At 57.3% G+C, this 21,829-nt stretch overlaps 1 protein-coding gene and 1 pseudogene across 2 annotated transcripts; one reads left to right on the forward strand and one right to left on the reverse strand.

Annotated features, from left to right (window-relative positions):
* Positions 1–1,287: 1,287 nt before the first annotated feature.
* TEAD3 (TEA domain transcription factor 3) lies at positions 1,288–13,771 on the reverse strand. Of its 2 annotated transcripts, XM_007467251.1 has the most exons (12): positions 13,509–13,765; positions 11,334–11,398; positions 7,087–7,149; positions 5,986–5,997; positions 4,943–5,080; positions 4,785–4,834; positions 4,138–4,199; positions 3,403–3,536; positions 3,067–3,240; positions 2,758–2,898; positions 2,256–2,408; positions 1,288–2,059 (listed from the first exon to the last, which is right to left on the reverse strand). In XM_007467251.1, the coding sequence occupies exons 1-12, from the start codon at positions 13,513–13,515 to the stop codon at positions 1,946–1,948; spliced, it is 1,113 nt and encodes a 370-aa protein (XP_007467313.1). In that variant the 5' UTR covers positions 13,516–13,765; the 3' UTR covers positions 1,288–1,945. The 2 variants fall into 2 exon arrangements, with proteins under 2 accessions (XP_007467313.1, XP_007467312.1); XM_007467250.1 differs by lacking the exons at positions 7,087–7,149; positions 11,334–11,398 and having other exon boundaries at positions 13,509–13,771.
* On the forward strand, positions 7,512–7,778 carry LOC103085375 (ATP synthase subunit f, mitochondrial pseudogene; annotated as a pseudogene).
* Positions 13,772–21,829: the final 8,058 nt, after the last annotated feature.

Raw genomic sequence — 21,829 nt, forward strand, 5'->3', positions numbered from 1 at the left:
CCGCCCCACCCCCACCCTGGCTAGCAGCCATCCACTTCGGGAGCACTCACCTCCTTGAGGCTCTTTCCTCATGTGTGGAGTGAGAATGGGGCGGTGAGAACCAGTAGTAGCCACTGTGGACTGTGGGGATTTAACAGGGGGCCCATCTCAGTATTCAAGTCACCTGGGGCAAGTCACTTCACTTAAAGAGACAAGGCAACATAAGGCTCACTTCAGTGCTCAACTCACGGCAGGAGGGGTGGGAGAAAGGTTGGAGTTCGCCAAACTTTCACAAGACCCCTAAATCCTATTTTCTTTTTCTTTTTTTTGGCCGTGCTGCTCGGCTTACAGGATCTCAATTCCCCGACCAGGGATCCAACCCCGGCCCTCGGCAGTGAAAGCGTGCAGTCCTAACCACTGGACCACCAGGGAATTTCCAAATCCTATCTATTTTGAGTGTGGGTAGCGCTTGGGGCCCCCCAGCAGAGACGGAGTGGAGTGGGGTGACACACCAGGACCTGACCCACGAGCAGTGCCCACCTGAAGCTGTCCAAACCCAGAGGTATGGCACACAACTGGTCACACGACTAACCCACAAACAAATAAATTTAATTTTTTTTTTTTAAGCAGGAGCTGGGCCTTGAGGGCCCCTGCGCCAGCCTTGCGCCACATTTATGATATAACCCATCGCAGCTGGATTTAAAAAATACACAACAAATATATAATATACATTATAAAACCTAGGTTGGGTTTGGAGGTGGCCTGAGCGATATGCAAACTGTGAGGACCTTTAGGAAGCTCAGGGGCGGCCGGGCGGGGGGAGGGGCACAGTGCTTCATACGAAACTCTCATAAATACCCACGGGCAGTGGGAGGACGGGCTGGGGCCGAGCAGCCTGGGTATTGAGAAGGGGCTGCCGGGGAAGGGTTAACCTTCAGTCCCAGAACGGGGTGTGGGGAGCTGCTGCTCCAGGCCAGAGAGACTGAGGTGGGGAAAACAGAAGGGACAGGTGCCCCCCGAGGGTTCACCACCAGACGCAAGTCTTAGGCAAGAGAAAATGCCAAACTTCTCCGCTACCCCTTGTCCCTGGGCCAGTGGCCTGCCCAGGGGCTGGGGCTCCATCCTCCCACCTGACCCTCCAGCCTGCTTCAGGCCTGGGCCTGCCCCTGGAAGCCTTTGCCCATCGGGAGGCTGCTGGGTGGCTCGGGACCGGACCTGGGTCAGGCAGCTCTGAGGGCCGCACAGGAGTCCCCCGTGCTCTGGAAGGAGGTGGTCTGTTCAGGCCCCCAATCCAGCCGGCTGGCCCCTCAGTGCAGACCCTCCCTCCTGCCCCCGTGGCCAGCCCCCACTCCAGGGAGGTAGCATAAACCTGGGCTCTAGGGACAGGCGGCGCCAGAGGAGGACTCCAACTCCACCCACCCCTCCCACAGGTCCCTCCACTGAGATAGCGAGCCCCACGCTTGCCCTGCAGGGTCTGAGGATGGCACAAGGCACCTGGGGGCCTGCACGAGGCCTGGCACACAGCAGGTGCACAGAAAGTGTGGGCTCCTCTCTCTTCTCAACTTGACCCCAACTCAACACTCTCCTTCTGGGGCCTCTGCACTCCGGTTCCCTTGGTCTCCATTCTGCCCTCACCCGCCCGTCACAGTCCCGTGAGGGGCCAGCGGCCACGGGTGCCTGGGCTCGAAGGTGTCCTCCCAGTCTTTCGAGGCTGGGCAGAGCTGGGTACGGTGGCCAGCGTAACCGCCAGGCGGCCCCACCGCTGAGCTCTCCTCTCTTCTCCCTCAGTTAAAGCGCAGGACAGTGGCAGGGAGTGTGTGTGCAGGGTAGGTGGGGAGGCCTCCTGGGTCCTGGGCCTGAGGCCTGGCAGGTGGATGAGTCCTCAATCCTAGACCCCTAGGGGTGCCAGGCAGGTGTGTGGAGAAGATGCTTGTCCTGGATTGTGGTGCTGGGGGCGGAGGGCACCCTAGTCTTTGACGAGTTTGTAGACGTGGTGCTGGGCCCCGTGCTCGCTGGTGGAGACTTCAAAGACGAAAGCAATGACGAGCAAGGTCTCCTGGGAGTCCCGGCTCGTGACCACCTGGGGGCCGGGTAGGAAGATGCGGGAGGTCAGGTGGCACAGGGCCATGGGGTGTGCGGGCTGAGCAGAGCCTTCTCCTTTCTGGGGCTCGGTCTCCTCCTCTGAGGAATGGGTCTGGCCACCCCTGCTTCGAGGCCCCCGTGCCTGGGGTGCTCCCGTGACCCCCACGCCGCCCTCTCCCCCGCCGCCTCCACACCTGTAGGATGGTGAAGTTCTCCAGGACGCTGTTCATCATATACTTTTCGGGCAGGTGCTTGAGCTTGTGGATGAAGTTGATCATGTACTCGCACATGGGCGAGCGGTGGATGCGGTACACGAAGCGCCCATTCTCCAGCCTGGCGTACTCGGTCTGCGGGAGCCAGGGTCAGGCGTCGCTCGGCTGGCCCGCCCCCAGCCCCCCCTTGAACCTCCTTGCCCTGCGGACTCCTCCAAATCCACAAGAACCTTTTGAATCTTAGTGACTGTAAATCTCTATACCACACAGTATCTTTAAACCCTCAAAGTGACCTCTACACATCACTTTGGAACTCCGGATTAGCTCTAAGCCCGTGCATTAAAGAGGTTAGGACACCCCCCACCCACCATGCAGACCCCCAAAGGCCTGAGCTGTCGTGGCTCCCAGTCCATTTAGTCTGCACCCCCAAAGTGGCAGGTGGCTGGGCGCTCACCGGCCCAGAGCTCCACCCCTCCAGCCTCACCTCCACCTTCTCCACCACCTGCTTGCCAAAGGAGCACACCTTGGTGGAGACGCTGATGGTCATGCTGTCGCCCGAGCTGTACTGGGAGCTGACCCCGTAGAAGGCGCCCGGGCCCTCCTGGATGGTGCTGTTGAGGTCGGCCTGGAGGAGGGGGCGGGGCGGCCTAAGGTGCTGTCCGAGGCCCAGGGAGGCGTCCGCCCTGGGGCTGGGGGCACACATAGCCCGCACAGTGCCCACAGGCCCGGGGAGAGGGGGTCGGTAGGGTAGGCCTGGGTGCATCGCACATCTGGGGGGACCCGGGCAGCTCACCCAGAACTTGACGAGGAAGAAGGCGTTAGGGGGCCCCTTCTCATAGAGCTCCTTCAGGCCACCCTTCTTCTCGGGAAACTTGTCGTAGATCTGACGCACATCCACTGCCTCCAGGGGCGGGTCTGAGAAGGCGGGGTTCGTCTGGCCGATGTGCACAAACAGGTGTTTGCTGTACTGTGGGGAGGGCCCAGTACAGGGTCAGGAGAGCTCGAGAGAGTGCAGGCCCAGGGGGAGTGGGGGGCTGCAAGGGAACAGACCTGCCCTATGGCCTCCCAACCCCGTGACCCTGAGCTGTGGCCCTGGACTGCACAGACCCTGCCCCACCCCCTACATTACCGTGTCAGGGTCGCGCTGCACCTCCATGAAGGCGGAATATTCGAGGAGCCGCAGCCGGGAGGAGGCGATGGTGCGGTCCTGCCACACAGGCACAGAGGCAGCAGCTGAGGGGAGCGGGGCCAGGGGCTCATAACCTGGGAGGACGAGACGGACCCTCGTCTGCACGGGCAGGTGTGCGGCTACACACAGAGCCTGTGTGCGAGCTGGAGAATGGTACCCCTTTTGGACAGGAACACGGGCTGGATTTTGACTCCCCTGCCAGGCGTCCTTGTGCAGTGCACAGCCTGCAGCACCGTGTGTGGTGGCCCTAGTAATGTACATCAGTGGATTTTCCCTCATGTCACCATTAATGTGTGTCCAAGCAGAAAATATAGACAAGTGAAAAACGTAAAAATAAAAATTACCCAGAATCCTAACTCCTAACGAAAGTAAAACTCTGAAGATTTCGGTGTATTTCCCTCGAAGGAATTATATATACATACACATATCAATGTGACACCTTTGGTGGTGTGTACTTGTAGCAGAGTTGTGGAAGCAACATTGTAAAAGGTAAGGGGGCTATTCCTGGCCTGTCCCAATCCCCTACAGATGCCAGCCACTCCTCCCTCCCAGCCCACGCGCATGTACACACGCGTGCGCGCGCACACACATACAAGTCTGGCCCCAGCTCTTCTGAGCAGAGGTGCAGCTGCTGAGGGAGGGAGAGGTGGTGGCTGCCTTGTGCAGGGAACTTACTGCTGAGCGTCGGCGGCAGGGGTGGCTGGACGGGGTAGGCTGGCTGTGCAAAGGGCTTGATGCTGCAGACAGGAGCATGGGCTGGTTAGAGGGTCACCCCTTCCCCACTTTCCGCCTGGCCCAGTCACCTGGGTCTCATCTGGGATCCCACATAGGAAGCCACCAGGCCTTCCTGTGGAGGCCCAGAAATACATGCTGACCAGCTAACTCGCAAGCTTTTTGTTTTCTTCACGTTTTAACTTCATGAAGTCTGGCTGCATCTCACAACTGATGTGCATATTTAATGCAGCATTTCAAACCCACCCTGCAGAGCTGTTCATTAAACTGAGGGCGTGTCTTAGGAAGAAAGTCATCTTAGAGTTGAAGAAGCTGAGAATACTTGACTACCTGACCTGTTGAATGAAAGACTGACTCAGAGATTAACTGAGTGAAAAATAATTGTAAGATGGATGACAAGTGGTTGATGAATGAACAAACACATGAATGAACAGAAAGATGCATTAGCTCTCTTAACTGGTGCTCTCCAACCCCCTATTTCTGAACGAAGACTTTGCTCAGCTGCTGCTGGAACCCAGGTGGGAGGGGAAGTCCAGAGTGGCTGCCAGGGGAAAGAAGAGGGTGTGGGAAGGAAATGCCACCATACTCACTCCTGAGAGGGTCCAGGCTGCTGTCCCAGGAGAGGGGGGCTGCTCCAGAACTGCAGAGATGGGAAGAAGCCCAGGGTCCCTCAGTATCCAGGACCCCAACCCCGGCCCACCCTAAAGGCACTCCCTCACCCCAGTCCCACTTCCCAGGACCCCTGTACCCGAGAGGAAGTAGAGAAGACAGCCTGGGGCAGAGGGGAGGGTGGGCTGAATTTGTTCTGTAGGACGCTGGCTGAGACAATCTGGGCAGAGGACATGGACGCCATGCTCTGGAGGGCTTTGTCCTTGGAGACCTGGTCCTGAGGAGGGGAGAAGCCTTGTGAGGCCCAGGCCAGGCCAGAGACAAGACAGGGGCTTGCCTCAGGGGCCTCCCCCCAGGCCGTGTCTCCTAAGTGTACATCACCCCTCTGATCACAATCCACAATAAGAAATTATTTTACTCCATAACCCAGTATAAGCCAAAACAGTTCTCCTTATTTTGCTTATTTTGTGTGTCACGCACTCTCATATTTTCTGTTTCATCAGTGGTTCTCAAAAGTATGGGCCATGGACCAGCAGCACCAGCATCACCTGGAAGCTTGTTAGAAATCAAATTCTCAGGCCCTAGCCCAGACCTACTGAATCTGAAACTGAGGGTGAGGCCGAGAAATCCAACTTCATAAGCCCTCCAGGTGATTCTGATGCATGCGAAAGTTTGAGAACCACTATAATCCATTTTTTAAAAGATTTATCATTTATTTGTTGATTTATTTTTGGCCGCGTCAGGTCTTTAGTTGCGGCACACAGGCTTCTCTCTAGTTGTGGCGCGCGGGTTTTCTCTTCTTTAGTTGTGGTGCATGGGCTCCAGAGCATGTGTGCTCTGTAGTTGTGATGTGCGGGCTCCAGAGCGTGCGGGCTCTGTAATTTGTGGCAACGGGCTCTCTAGTTGAGGCATGCGAGCTCAGTAGTTGTGGCGCGTAGGCTTAGGTGCCCCGCGGCATGTGGGATCTTAGTTCCCTGACCATGGATCGAACCCACGTCCCCTGCATTGTAAGGCAGATTCTTTACCACTGGACCACCAGGGAAGTCCCTATAATGCATTTTTAAAAAAATGCTGTTTGCAAGCCTATTACATTGATTTCACAATCCATAATTTGAAAATCCTATATTAGGTGCTCTCCCCTCCATTGCCCCCCACCCCCCGGGGAGCGGCAGTGCTACTTACCAGGTTCATGGCCTGTGGAAGAGAAGGAGAATGGATTAGAAGAGACACAGAGGAGGGCCAGATGGGGTGGAGGGACATGTCATTTCATCATCCTCCTCTCAGTGCCCACCTGGCTCTCAGTTCCTGAGGAACGCAGGGAAGCTCAGAGGTAGCTGTGGACCCTCCCCCAACCCCACTGCCACCTAGAGGGAGTGCGTGCCAGCTGGGGGTGCCCTGGAAAGGGTAGGATGAGGGCAGAGGGGCTGGAGATCCAGATGGTGGACCAAGCTGGGGCCCCTTGGGTCTGTCCACGTGTACTGCACTATAGGCGTGGGGACTGGGGCGGGAGGCCCAGTCTGCTGGGCCTTTGTGGGCAGGGAGAAGATGCAGCCTACAGGGGCCTTGACCTGGGCCGGGGCCATGAACCCAAGGCTCTGAGATCCTCAGCCACAGAGCAGCCAGGATTGAGTGTCCAAGACAAGGAATGGCCATGCCCGCCAGTCCCCACCAGTGTCTCCTCCCTGCCCACCTGGAGTCCCCATGCAATTAGCAAGCAGCCGTCAGGAGGAAGGAGAAAAGGAAAATGGAGAAGAAGAGAGGTGGGCCCTAGTGGCCCCCAGGTGGTCTTCCTCCCCCTCGCTGTAGGGCTGGCTGTCCCCTTGGGCTCCTGCTTACTCTCCAGGGGCTCTGGCCCTGTGTAGCCTGAAGTAGCAAGTGGGCTTCTGCTGCTGCTTGTCTTTCTGAGACCCCCCTGCTGCCCCCCATAGCTCCTCAGCCCCTTCCCTGTCGCGGGCTGGGGTCAGAGAGCAGCATCAGGCCTGGGCAGGGGACCCCATACCTTCAGCTTGGACTGAATCTCCCGAGATTTCCGCCTGGCTAGAACCTGCAAGTGGCTAGAGACCTGTAGAGAGAGAGAGAGAGAGAGAGAGAGAGAGAGAGAGAAAGAGAAAAAGAACAGAAAGAACAGGAGAGGCAAGAACAGAGTTTCAGCCAGAAAAGAGGCACAGTGGGGCCAGAGAGCCAGCCAAGGCAGAGGCCTGAGCCGTGCAGAGAAAGTGGTAGAGGCGCCGTGAGTGAGAGGCCGAGGAAGGGCTGGAGGCCCCAGTCAGGCGCCCAACATACCTTGATGCCAACCTGGTACTCCCGCACCTTCTTCCGAGCTAGAACCTGTATGTGGCTGGACACCTAGGGGCCGCCCCGCGCCCAGCCAGAGAGGAAAACACAGACAGTGAGGAGGCATAGCACAGGGTAGCCACGGGCAAGGAGCATCCCAGCCCTCATCTCTGGGACCAAATGTAAGAGGGGCAACCGTGGGGCCCCTGTGGGCAGACACACCTTGGCCCTGCCAATTCTGCCCTCTTTTGGCCCTTGATCAAGGGCCTACCGTGGCTTTCAGGAGCACCATGTACAGTTGTACAGGTTGTTCACTGCATAAGCGCACCTGTCCCAGTGAGGGCTAAAATCCAGCCCAAGCTCTGCTGGCCAAGCTATGTGCCCTGGTGCACAACTGCATCTAAAGTGGAGGAAGAGAGACCCAGGAATCCAAAATGGCATCAGTCATACCACTGAAGGAAGAGAAGCTCCTGGATGTCAAAATAGGGGAGTTGCCAAGCTGGATACTGACGCAGGATTTCACCCCTAAAGGCATTGCTGGAGCATTTCAAAGAGGTTACTACCAGTATTACAATACTTATGTCAGCATGAAGAAAGGGAGCTTCGCTGGGCTTTCTACGGTGCTGGCAGCTTATATGCTTTTCAACTACTGCTGTTCTTACAAGGAGTTTGAACACGAGTGGCCATGCAAGTACCGCTGAAGAGGGCCCGGTGTGAAGGGCACACTGCATTCCTGACCTTTGCCCAGCAGCCCTGAATCCTTTCATATCCTAATTGAGAATTAACACCCAATAAAAGATGACTGGTAAAAAACAGAGGAAGAGCATCTTTGTATTCTTCCAAAAAGGGGTGACTTTTTCTCACTGGTATCCTCAGAGGAGACACTTTTTTTTCTAATTGGCATCACAGAGGCTAGCCGTGGCCATAATGCTCCTGCTGGCCACCAGATTATACATCAAGCCCAAAATCCTTTACAAAAGGTCTCCCCTGTACCAGTGCCTAAATCCTCCCGAGCACCCCACCAGCTTGCCAGCCTATGAAACCTGGCCTGGTCTGACTCCTGCTTTGTTCATGCAGCTTCTTCCCCCAGTACACATTCCTTCTCCTCGGACTAATACATGGCAGTGTACACTATCTCTGTGCACACAGTGTGTGCTTTTAACTGCATTTCTTCTCCAGCCCCTCCTCCCTGAAGCCTCCCTCTCCTAGCAGACCTGAGCTAGTCACGGTCTGGATGTGTGCGCCCTGGGCTTGTACAACAGACCTTGGCATTGTCAAGGATCTGGCCCTCAGCCTCAGAGAACCTAAGTGTCACTGTTTTCCCCATGAAACAAGCGCGAGGGAACAGGTGGATCCTCTAAGCTGCTTCACACTTTCATTATCAGCAATTGCTGTTGGCTTTCTTTGCAAGTTTTTTTTTTTTTTAAAATATTTTATTTTATTTATTTATTTTTGCGGTATGCGGGCCTCTCACTGTTGTGGCCTCTCCCGTTGCGGAGCACAGGCTCCGGATGCGCAGGCTCAGCGGCCATGGCTCACGGGCCCAGCCGCTCCGCGGAATGTGGGATCTTCCCAGACCGGGGCACGAACCCGTGTCCCCTGCATCGGCAGGCGGACTCCCAACCACTGCGCCACAAGGGAAGCCCTGCAAGTTGTTTTTTATCTCCATAAAGAAACAGTTTCTTTTCTTTTTAATCATGGACTAAAAGTTACTATGTACACGATGCTAGGCAGCCCCCTGCTACTTGGTTAGAACCTAGGCGGGTGCTTCTCATGCCATCTCATGGTGCCTAGGATTCAGACCTATGTCTGGCAAGATTCCCGATCACTTCACATCATGACAATAACTGACGTTTACCGAGCACAGCTACTATTGTTCCCAGCACTTTACACGTACCAACTCCTCTGACCTTTACGGCAATGCTAAGAAGTCGGTGCTAATATTATTCCCAGTTTACAGATGATGAAACCAAAGCACAGAGAGGTTAAGCAACTTATCCAAGGTCACACAGATGAACCCAGGTGGCCTGACTCCACAGCCCACTTGGCCACCACCAATATACCCTTAGCCCAGAGGACTATCTCCAAATGGTCAACTCTGTGACAGCTGAAAGTCACATGGGACTTAATCCTAATGCAATATTTAGCTGCGTTTTCAATAGGGAGGCACTGTACTTGCTATTAATTGCTGTACGTAGCTGTAAAAAAAATGAAAATGGCATTTTTTTTCAACAGAGAGTAAAATGAAAACAACCAAAAAACCTTGCATGTCAGTGGGTTGCTCTTTGCGACACATAAAGACATGCCTTGTTCTCACAACCATAGGAAGGAACCCCCTTTAAGGAGATATTAGACATCAGAGTTCTAATACAGAATAAAGTTAGAGGAGTGCCACCCTTACAAAATGACAAAGGCCAGAGGTTTTTAAAATCCTGAGCTTGCCGACAGCTCATTTGTAAAATGTTAATGTACAGCCAGCCTTCTCGGGATACCTGGCCAGGAGCAGGTATGATGCTGGACCCAGAATTAAGAGGCTCTGCTACCCTCCCTGGGCCTCGCTTAAAGATCCCTGGGCCCCTTCCAACTCTGACAAACAGGTTCCTATGAACATGTCTTTTGGGTGAAGCAGGACACGCTGGGACAGTGCCCTCCTCCTGTGCCTGGGATGGCTTTCTGTTTATAACTACAGTAATAATAATAGCAACAGCAGCGGCACATTCTTATACAAATACACTCTGTTCTACATATCAGCTACTGAATGGTTGAGGAACAGAGGCTGGAGATGAGGCACCCCCTCCCCGCAGGTATAGGAGCAAGGTACTTGAACCCGGGGGCTGATCAACCAGTATTCCTCCTGTGGCCCCAGGCTCCAGGGAACTGGGCCCTTGTCTGTCCAGTTCCTCGCCGTATCCCTAGTACCGAGAACATAGTAGTAGCTCAATGGTTTTGCTAAGTGAATAAATGCTGTACAACATGAGCTGGCCCAGGGAGAGTGGTTAATAAAGGCCTGAACAATGAGGGAGCATTTCTACTCCCGCACTGGGTGGGTGGACCCAGAACCTTCCTTTGAGACAGTGAGGATCTCAGGGGTGGGTGCAAGGCTCAAACCTCAACCAAAGAGGGAGGTTTGGGGGGCTGAGGGCCAGAGCTGGCCTCGGTTCTCCAGGTCCCTGCCTAGAGCCTGCCTCTCTCCCGCCACCCAATCAACTCCCAAATCACCAGTTTCTTCCGTCCCTACCACCACTACCCTCACCACTGCCGCTGCCCAGGCCACCGCTGCTGACCTAGGTCCCTGCCTTGGCCTGGTCCTCTCTATCCACTGCCTCGGGTGTTCCGGAGACAAGCTGCCTTGACAGCTGCCACGCGCCACTCCCTGATCTATTCCCTTCCATGGCCCCCAGTTGCCCCCAGGGAAACCTGTCCCTCTGGCCTCCAGCTCAATCTTCCACAGCCCTCGGCTTTTCCCACCCCGCCTCCACACTCCACACTGCTAACAGAAGGCTCTTTCCTGCCCAGTGGGTTGAATCCTGGATCCACCACCTACCCGCAGAGTGACCTTAGGAAGTTACTTAACTTCCCTGTGCCTCGGTTTCCTCACCTGTAAAATGGAGATAATTACTGTACCTACTTCATAAGGTTGCTATGAGGACTAAATAAATTAATACAAAGTCAGGTCTGAATGGGCTTACAATTACTATTTGTATAGCCAACATCGTCAGCCTGGAAGAATCCTCTCCCTTTTTCCTGCCTGGCTAAATCTTCTTCCTTCTTAAAAATACATCTTGAGTGTCATCTCCTCCAGGAAGCCTTCCTAGCCCTCCCTTCCCCTCCCTGGTCTGGGTTCAATGCTTGTCTGACAGTACATGCTCCGATCTCAGCCATGCTGCCCTGCTCTGCCCTCACCTGTCCAACTGCCTGTCTCCCTGACTGGTCAGCGAGCCACTCAGGGCAGTGACATGCAGCTGCCACAGTTGCCCACTGGGGCGTATTTGTGGTCGCTGGATCACAGGTCTGGGACGGGGTTCAGAAAGGACAGTGGGGACTTCCTTGGCGGTGCAGTGGTGAAGACTGCTCGCTCCCAATGCAGGTGGCATGGGTTCGAGCCCCGGTCAGGGAGCTAGGGGAGTGGGCTGGGCAAGGGGGCAGCTCTGAGGAGTCAGGCAGGGCAATGGGATAGCTCGGCCTGGGAGGGACTGACAGAGGCAGGGGAGAGAGTGTGTGCGGGCAGAGGGGCCACAGCGTAAATTATCTTTTACCTGTTTTCTTGTCCGAGTCTTTCCCGTCCTCAATTTAATATACCGTGCGATCAACTCATTTCGGCCTAGATTGGGGTGAGAGGAAAAAATGGGGAGTGGTCAAAGGGGACGGCTGGTGGCTGAAGACCCCCCACCAGCTGGAAATACACCAGGCCCCTCCCACACACGCTGCTCTTGTTTTCTCTCCCCACTCTCTTCACTTCACCCCACCTAAGGGGCACAAGCAGGGTGGGTGAAGGATGGTGGGGAAGTCCCAGAGCTCCCCCCACTGCCTCCTGGACCTGGGGGGCTGCTGTTGGGGGAGGGCAGCAGAGCAGGAGGTGGAACAATGTCAGGCGGCCTGACAGGTTTCCCTGTGAGACAGACAGGGGCAGGTGTGGCCGAAGGGCTGCAGGACAGCTGGGCCCCTCACTCCCAGCCCCCCGCAGTGCTTCCTTCCTCTCTGTGCTGTCACCAGCTCCAAACCTCCGAGGGTAAGGGCTCGTGTGTGTGCGTGTGTGCGTGCGTGCGTGCGTGCGTGCGTGTGTGTGTGTGTGTGTGTGTGTGTGTGAGGAGAGGGAGAGAGAGGGAGAGGGAGAGGGAGAGAGAGAGAGAGAGAGAGAGAGAGAGAGAGAGAGAGAGAGAGAGAGAGAGATGTCTGGGCACGCATACCTGTGTGTGTCTGTAAGAACTCTGGCCTGGGTTCCTGTCCTAGCTGTCCTTGCCACCGGGAGACCCTGGACAAGTCCCTGCCCTTCTCTGATGAAACGGGCAGGAAGGACCAGATGGTCTCCAACACGTCTCCTACACTGACAGCCTGGGTCAAGATGTGTCACTGAGCATGTCACTGTGTCCTTGAACCTGTCACCCCCATGTCACTGGTTACCAGTGTCTGTCCCTCCCTGTGAGAGAGTGCAGCCCGTCAGACTTGGGGTGGGGGCTCGCTCAGCACCAGGGACCCTCTGGGGGCCCAGAGGCTGGCCGGCATTCAGGGGGCTTGGCCCTGTAAAGGGGGTGCTTGGGACGCATGGTGAAGCATGTGTCAGCATCCTCAGCGTGTAGGCTTCTTACCCCCAAATTCAGGCCCCCTGCCCCCCAACCCCATAGCCTCCCCAGAAGGACCGCATTCTCCAGATTCCTCTTCCATGACGGAACTGGCCCCACGGCTCCTCCCTCCCTGCCTGCCCCTCTCCACCCCACTCCCTCCGCCCTGTCTAAAAATACCCTGTGGGGCTGCCCCAGCCCTCTGGGAGGGAGCAGTGGGGGCAGGCAGCCCGCGCCCTATGGAAGGCGCCCTGGAACATCTGCCTGCCCCGTGAGTGGGGCTCAGGGGCTGGGGGTGGGTGTGGCACAGTGGTGGGGCAGGGGACACGGGGCAGCCCAGCCGGTGCTGGACACTGGGAGGGGACAGGCTGAGGGCCTGTCTCACGCAGCCATAGGCTGTCAGGGCGGGTTGGAGGGAGCTGGCAAGGAGTCAGGCCCCAAAGGGTTGAGTTATCCCAAAAATGCAGCCCTGGGAGAGCCCTCTCAGGGCTGGACCAGGGTGGATGCTCCTTTCTGGAGGCAGGAGGTGGGCAAGGTGGCAAAGAGAGGGGCCAGGAGAGCAGCAGACTTGGGAGGGGGTGTGAGGAGTGAGGGAGTCCCCTTGTCTCTCCAGCGCCCTTCCCCACGCAAGCCCTGTCACACTGTGGGCCTCCCACCACTCTGCAGCCCCCTCTCCACGCCCCCCCGTTCTCTGGAGGGAACTCGCCAGTGGGAAACACTGTTCTCTGCTGGGATCCCACCCCAGGTCTCACCCCTCAGGCTCCCCCACGTCCTCCCAGGAGAGGGACCCTCTCCTGGGCCCAGCCTGGAACACACTGGATTGACCCAGTTTCCTGGGCCCACTGAGTCACCCCAAAACCTCCAGGCTGGCCGAGGCGAGGAGAGGAGGGGCAGTCGGGGGTGGGGTCGGGGGCGGGGGTGGTGTGGCATGTGGGCTGAGCTCAGGTGGAGGGGGCAAACCTGGCCTGTTTATGAGGATGATCCAGACACACAGGCTTGCACGCCCAGACCCGCCCGCCCTCAGAGGGCTGGCGGCCTCCGGGACTTTGCCAAACCGGTTGGGTGAGGGGGCAGAGAGCAGAGGGAGGGGTGAGGAGGGCTGGACCGCCTCCCCAAGTCCAGCCCAGGGTCCCTGTGCCTCCCCACACGCACCGTACATCTTGCCCTCGTCCGACAGGATGATCTTGCGACGGCCGCAGGGTGGGTAGATGGCCAGGGCCTCCTGGAAGCTCTGCTCGATGTCCGGGCTCCACACGCCCTCCGCATCGTTGTCCAGCCCCTTGTCCAGGCCCTCGGGCCCATCCTCCCGGGCCTCCCCGGGGCTGCTGCTGGCATTCCAGCTGTTGGACGCTATTGTGCTGGTTGCTCTGGGCTCTGGGCTCTGGGCCTGAGCCCACTGGGCAGCCTGAGCCTGGGGGGCAGACGCAGAGGGGTTAGGGCAGGGTCCTCCCAGACCACAGCAATCTCCACCCCCAGGGCAGGTGCTCCAGGGTGGGGTGGAGGCAACCAGAGGTTATGTTTAGTCAGTGCTGTGTGACCTTGGATGAGTTACTTCACCTCTCTGAGCCTCAGTCCTGTAAAACGAAGGAAAGGTCTCCTTTGAGGTTGTGAGGGTTAAAATGAAATGAGATCAGACAAAGTGCCAACCATGATGCCTGGTGGTGATCAACAGCAACAGTAACAATGCCTTATACCTACACAGTACTTTTGTGGGGAAAAAGTACTTTCATATTTATTCAATCCTCAAAACTAAGGTGGGGAGGGCAAGGAGTGATGCCCATTATTCAGATGAGGCAAACAGGCTCACAAGGCCATGCAGCTGCCAAAGGCACTATGATGGGCAGAGAGGAGGACCACGAGGGGCAGGGCCCAGTGCTTCTGCGGCTCTCAGAGGGGCTCCTTGGCTCTCGCTCTGCCAGCTCCTCCTCCTTGTCATCAGGATCCCCAGCCAGGGACTCCCACCCCTCATTCTCCCCCCAGCATCAGTGCAATCCTGCCAAGGACCTGCTGTGGCCTGAGGAGGGTCCCAGACCCAGGAAGGGTACAGTTTTGCCTTCCCCAAAAGATAACTCATGAGAACCCTGCCAAGGAACCTAAACTCAGGGCAGGAACTGCCCCAGGAATCATGAGACGGGAGCGACACTGGCTGGTAAGGGAGCAGCTGAGAAGGTGCCTGGCCGACAGCCTTGCTCAACCCCACCCACTCCTCCATCCCACTTCCTGTTCCTGCACCTCCTGGCCCCACAGCAGCCCATAAACCACCCACACGCTGGCCCCTGCCCTGGCCCACATCTTGGATGGGCCAGGGCTCTGTAAACTCCGAGTTCCCTGCACACACCAGGCTGGGTTATTAAAGCAGATCACACCCAGACAGTCCCCCAACACACACGGCCCTAAGGCTCACCCCACAGTCCCCTTCAGCCTCAGAACCACATGTCCAATGTGTATCAGGGTCCTGGGAGCCCCAGAGCCCCAGATGGCTAGACCCTAGGACTTTGCTCTGGGCTGTACTGCCCCAGGAATCATGAGACGGGAGCGACACTGGCTGGTAAGGGAGCAGCTGAGAAGGTGCCTGGCCGACAGCCTTGCTCAACCCCACCCACTCCTCCATCCCACTTCCTGTTCCTGCACCTCCTGGCCCCACAGCAGCCCATAAACCACCCACACGCTGGCCCCTGCCCTGGCCCACATCTTGGATGGGCCAGGGCTCTGTAAACTCCGAGTTCCCTGCACACACCAGGCTGGGTTATTAAAGCAGATCACACCCAGACAGTCCCCCAACACACACGGCCCTAAGGCTCACCCCACAGTCCCCTTCAGCCTCAGAACCACATGTCCAATGTGTATCAGGGTCCTGGGAGCCCCAGAGCCCCAGATGGCTAGACCCTAGGACTTTGCTCTGGTCTGCAGGGAAAGGGGGGCGCAGGGTGGAGAGTGGGAGACCCCATCAGAAGCTGGGGAAGCGACTTCTTGCCCCTCAAACAAGAATTCCAGGTCTTGCCAAGTGGGTGGGGATTTTCCCTGAGGGGGCCACCTCTTTGCTTTGGAAGGCTTGAAGGTAGTTTCTAGTGGCATGGGATGGGGAGGGCCTGGGGGCCTGAATGTCAGATGGATATAGAGTTTACATTTAACTTTACTACGAATGACAGCACCTGCATATGGCAGGCCCTAGTCTGGGACTTTATACACATTGACTCATTTAATCCTCACAATCACCTATGAGGTAGATACTATTATTGCTTCTACTTTACAGATGAGGAAACCAAAGAACAGAGGGGTTAAGCAATTTGCCCAAGGACACACAGCTAGTAAGTGCTAGAGCTGGGTTCTGAACACAGGCAATCTAGCTTCAGTCTCTTAACCAAGGTAAGAAGCCCCACCATCTGCAGAGGGCAAGGAGGCCCAGCATGGGTTATCATGGCAACCACCTGAGAATGCCCAGTGGGGTCCAGACCACAGGGTCCCCCCCAGCACAGGTAGCTGGAGCAACTTCAAGGACCCCCAGACCGCTGTAACCCTTCCTGTGAGGCCTCCAAGACCACCACACCAGAGGGCAGCCAGGGAGAGAGGAAGCCATGCTCCTGACGGGTCAGAGGGGCCACACCCCTCTGCTCACCCCCGCAAGCTGTATTCTCATCCCCATCCCCTCCTCAACCCCTTGAGGGCAAGTTCTTATAATGAGTGGGGGGGAGGGGTGGGATGCCGGGGGACACAGCGGCGCCTATACTGAGCTAGCTGAGAGGCAAGCCACCGCCCCACCCCGGTGCCCCAAGTCTGACAGTGCCACAGGCGGCGTTAGAGGGGAGGCAGAAGAGGGACTACAATGAGCTAAGACCCCTCCCAACAGAGTCCTCAACCCATTTCCCCCCAAATCTTTTCCTGAGGCCTCCCTCACAGCAGCAGGGGCCCAGCGCATGGGGGGCCCTGGCAGCCCCAGACTTTTCAAAGCAACTTTCTTGCCTCCCCCAAGTCTGTGCCCGCCTCCCCTCATCCAGGGAGTGGCCCCCCCTTCTCGGGGTGATGTCAGCCCCGCCCCGCCCCCCGCAGGAGCACTGTGGCCAAATATGGCGAACACAGCAGTGCTTGGGAGCTGGGACAGACTGGGGGGGCGGGGCGGCGGCCCCTGGCTGGGACTGCTGGCAGCTGGTGAGGGGGAGGGGAGCCCAGGGGGCGGCCACAAGGACAAGTCAAGGAGAGAAGCAGGACCACCGTCCTTTCCGCTGGCTCACAGGCACATGCTAGACTCACTTTCCAGGAACACCCCTGTGGGGAGAGGCACCCACACAGGGGCCCGCAGGTGACCCCCACCCCACACAGCCATGCACTGGAGCATGATGTGCAGTACACTGCATGGGTGCGCGAGCGGACACCCCAGTAAGAATATTTGTACCCCCAGACCGAGGCACACCCGTGGGCAATGGCAGGCGGGCAGCTGAGCCCCGCTGGGGGCTGAACTGGGGTCTCTGTCCTACCGCATCACTCAGGAGCAGGTCAGTGCGAGGAGTCTGCAATGGCTGCTCTGGCCTTCCCAGAGATACTGCTGTGGGATGAGGACAGAGGTGAGAGTGGGCCACCCTCCTCTCCTTAGACCCCAAACCACTGGGACTCAGGCTGGGGGCATGGAGGAGGCTATGGGTTCCTTAGCCAGCTGCAGGGCTGGACTGAGGCCAATGCGGGACTCAGGCATGGTGGAGGGGGCTGCCTGGGGTCAGAGGGCAGGCCCCAGGGGAAGGCAGCCCCAGCCCAGCATTGGGTCTTATCTGCCCTTTACAGGGTGGGGTTGACAGGGGTGGCAGCCCCCCAGCAGCTCGTTGACACTGTCCCAGGTGTCTAGAGTTTCTGCATTGCTGGGCTGCACCACCAGGAGGGGTGGGAGAAGAGGCAGAAAGACCCAAGTGAGGGGCAGAGAGGGTGGAGCTTGGGATAGACGGGAGGGGAAGGGGGACACGGTGTGGGCAAGTCTGGGGATGGGTGAAGAGAGCAGGAGACAGACAGACAAGAAAACAGACAAAAGAGACGGGACAGTCACAGAGTGAGAGACAAAATAAAGAGACCTAGAGAGGGAGAGACAGAGATCCAGAGAGAGACAGACAGACGGAACAGGTAGAGTGCTGGAGAGAGTGAGGTCCACAGACACTGGGGGGAGTGGGGAGAGAGCGAGGGAGAGAGTCACTATGACCAACAGAGACAGAAAGACAGAGACCAAGATGGAGGAGATGGAGACACACAGATGAAGGGGGTAAATCACTAAACTCAGACACAGTCAGGCAGTGAGGGAGGGGGAAACCAGATGGTGGTGAGAGAGAAAAAGCAAGAGAGAGAGAGAGAGAGAGAGAGAGAGCAAGCGCGAGCCAAGGACAGAAAGACTCAGAGGCTGGGGCAGACCTCGGGGGAAGGAGTGACCAGGGGAGCCACTGCTGGGGGCTGGGGGCTGGGGTCAGCCACAACAGGGCCACATGCAGGACATCCCCACTCCTGGCCCATCTGCTCCCCAGCCCTCCTCTCGGACCACCTCCCATCTCCCTGGTATTGCACAGCCCAAGGACCTCCTGTGTTCTCACTCTAACTTTACCCTCAATCTGACCAGCACACACCCGCTTCCCCTCTCCCAGGGCCTTCTGAGGTCAGAAGGTGCCTCTGGGTGGTGGCCGGGTAGGAGATAGGAGGCTGGGTGAGCAGGCCTCAGGGCCCTGAGGGAGATAAGAGGCACCTTGCTGCCCACTCCCCACCCTGGGGCCAGACCTGCTGGAATAACTGGCTGGACAGCCCCAGGGGTGGAGGCCAGCGCAGGGGCTGCTGCAGAGGCCCTAGGTCCTCACCCAACAAGGCCCCCGCAGCCTCCAGACCACCCAGCCCTCTACCGCCTTTCAAGTAGGGGGAGGGATGGGCTTGAAACCTGGGCTCCCCCAGAGCTTCTGCCTGGTGGGGGATGCAGAAAAGGCAAGTCCAGGCAGGTGTCGGCACCCGGCACCCCTCCCCCCGCACCAGCCCCGCGGGGAGGTCGGACTGAGCCCGGTGACTGTGCTGCGTCTAGCGGGCAGCAGCTGTCCACTCTTGCAGGACTTCAGCCCTCAAAGTGCTCTCACTTTGAGTGAGAACATCACTCAAAGTGTGGGAAGATTAGTGAAATCAGCAGTTTCATCCTGAATGCCCTGCCCCCAAACCTGGGCTGGGCTGGCCAGCCAGGGGGGCGCGGATGGGGCAGGCGGTAGATGAGGGCTAAGGGAGCCTCCCCGCCTCCTCTGCTTTTCCCTCCTTCCTCCCCACCCACCCCCACAGCGGGCCAGCTGTTCTCCAGCTGCCAGAGGCTCCCACACTAGAACTGGCCGTGCTCTGGTTGGGATGGGAGAGCAGGGCAGGCGGGATGGGGATGGTGTCTGCCTCCCCCACCTGCAGGCCAAGGACCCCTAAGGGACCCTGCCAAGTGACCACACCCTGCCAGGCTGGAGATGGAGTACCCTCCTCCCTGGAGCAGGGTCGAGATTTTTACAGGAGGAAGCAATTTGCAGAGCCCACTAGGAGGGAGGTGAAGGGGGGCTCCCCAGCCCTCCCCAGCTAACTAATGTGCTTCCAATTTGGGAATCCAGTCTCTGCACCCACCCACCTCCTCCCCTAGGGTGCGGGCTCCTCGGGGAGCAGATGGGGCAGGGTAGCCCCCCAGACTTCCCTCTCCAAGGCTCATCCTCACTGTCACCCCTACTTCCAGCAGTGTAGGAGGGAGGGAGGGAGGGAGGGAAGAGACTCAGAGCCCTCAAACCTCCTGCAGGAAGAAGGGGCCCACTTCCCACACCTCCCTTCACCCCCACTCTGAGACTGTCCTTTCTCCTCATCTCATCCCACTCCAGGAAGGCCAGGGATCCAAGCTGGAGGGGGCGGGGATGCAGCCAAGGGGTGAAACTGGGTTTCACAGTTCTCAGTGAACTGTGAATGTCTCAGTGAATGTCGTCTATAAACACACAGGCTTTCCCTGGGCGTCTCCTCTCTATCAAACGCACACACTCCTCTTCACAGCCACTGTCCTGAACATTCACTGTTACCTGCATCTCCTTTATTTCTTTTTCTTAACTTCTTTTATTGTGATAAAACATACGTCATAAAAAATGTACCATTTTAATCGTTTTTAAGTGCACACTTCAGCAGCATTAAGTACATTCTTTCTTTTTTTTTTCTTGTATTTTTTTTGGCCATGCTGACGGCATGTGGGATCTTAGTTCCCCAACCAGGGATCGAACCCGTACCCCCTGCACTGAAAGTGCGGAATCTTAACTGCTGGACCACCAGGGAAGTCCCATTCTTCCTTTGTTTTCAACAGTTTTCTTTCTGTGGTCCTCCACGTAGACACCACATGCATTGGGGTCACAGTCCCCCAAATTCATCATACATGGCATCCCACGCCATATATGCCACGGTCCTGAAGGATGTCACCCCCACTACCCCACAGTCGCAAACCATCTCAGATGTGACCACCCACAGAGTCGGTCTCAGTCCCACCCCACAAACAGCACCGTCCCTCCATGTGCGGAGTTTCTTTCTCGTGCTCAGTCTCACCCACACGCCTGATTTCACACTCAGCTGTTGCCACATCTTCTCAGCACACGCCTGCTGCACTGGGTATAGTCCGCCGTGTCACAACAGTTTCCCCCTTACACACACATGTACACCATGTTGTGACAACTTTTCTCATACGTGGTGTCATATATAGTCATACACAGACCATCAGAGTTTCTACAAACCCAAGGTCATCTCATTTGCTGTTCACACTGCGCCATACATAGGCATGCAACAGCAACATACGTCACACAGAGTGTCACTCATTCTGCTTCTGACACACACAGCATCACACAATCGCAGTGTCCCTCACACACCTGGGGCATCGGAATCCCATCCAGACACGAGTGTGAGCTCACACCGCTGGTCAAGCAGACAGTGTCTTTCATAAATGTACCCCATGTGATGGCCCCTCACACACACAGGTCCCCCATACAGCCTCACACACACACACACACACACATGCACACACACACACGCAGCATCAGTCACACACTAAGAACATCATTCATAGTTTCCCTCATGTACCTGCAGTGTCAGTCACACACTGAGAATATCATAGCTTCTCTCACACGTGAATGTTACAAAGTCACAATGTTGCATACAGTTGCTCTCACATGCAGTCACACACACAAACTGGTTTTACCCAGTTCCCCCCACCTGCATCCACCCCCCCAGCGTCACCCACACAGAGTGTCCCACTCGGCTTCTCTCTCACACACATCCAGCGGCACACACAGTGGCACTCTCGTTTCCCTCTATCACTTCCTGTCCTGTCGGGCCTGGCAGGGAGTACAGGAAGCAATCAGCACTCTAGGAAACCTCAGGGGCCGAGGCTTTGGGATTCATAGAGCGACAGAATTCTCTGGCTCCTGCCCCCAGTCCCCTGTGGGACCCTGAGCGGACCCGCAGAGCCCTCTCCCCTCCAGACCACCCTAGGCTGGCACACCAGGGGGGAGGGGAGGGCAGGGCGAGGCCACGGGGGACAGGGCCGAGTGTGATCTGCTGGCCTCCACCCCAGCTCTGAGCAGAAAAGCTCCTGCCATGGCCCCAGGGCGGCCCCAGAGGGCCATGGAGACCTGGACCCTCAAGGCCACCCCTCAGACCCCACAGCTCCTGCAGCGCCCATGTGGGAAGCAGAGACTGCGACCTCCTAGCCACCTCCACAGAAAGCTGCAGCACTGGGAGCCCTCTTGGCTCCCTGGAGCCTGGCACCACCAGCTCCCTCCCCCACTGTCCTCCCTGTCAGCCGGCCCCTAGGCACCTCTCCCTTCCTGAGCGAGGAGGTGGACAGGGCTGGGAGCTTTCACTCCCTTCCAACTTCCACCCCGAGCCCCTAGAGGTGTCCGGGAGAGGGGTCGGCCATCCAGGCGGCCTCTGAACACCATTTACCCTGCCCAGCCTTGCCAGACCCCACTGCCACCTCCCAGGGCAGTTCCCTGGACTCCACCGGCCTCCCTGTCCCCTGACACCTGCTGCCTGTAACCTTTTCAGCCACTCTCACCTGGCTTAGCTGCCCTCAGTCACCCCCTGGTTAGCCCTCACCTTCTTCTTAGACCACTGGGTCACCCACTCACCTCTCCAGGCCCCACCAGGTTCAGGTTCCATGATGGGAAGAGACGAAGGCTGATTGATTAGGAGACAGACACTCCGAGAGAAGCTCAGAGAAAAGGGACCTGAGAAATCATGGATTCCAAACAGGGAAACTGAGGCCCACCAGGATCACACAACTGGTTAAAGGCCCAGCTGGGGCCAGATCTCTTAATTTCTTGACCTTCTCTGTTTGAGAGGTCTCCTTGTTTTAATATTTACCCAACTGTCAGAATGTACCAAGGTGAGGGTGGGAGCAGGGCCCAACACACACACACACACACACACACACACACACACACACACACACACACACACACACCCCCCTCCCCACC

The sequence above is a fragment of the Lipotes vexillifer genome, unplaced genomic scaffold (genome assembly GCF_000442215.2).
Source record: "Lipotes vexillifer unplaced genomic scaffold, Lipotes_vexillifer_v1.1 scaffold528, whole genome shotgun sequence".
Taxonomy (NCBI): domain Eukaryota; kingdom Metazoa; phylum Chordata; class Mammalia; order Artiodactyla; family Lipotidae; genus Lipotes; species Lipotes vexillifer.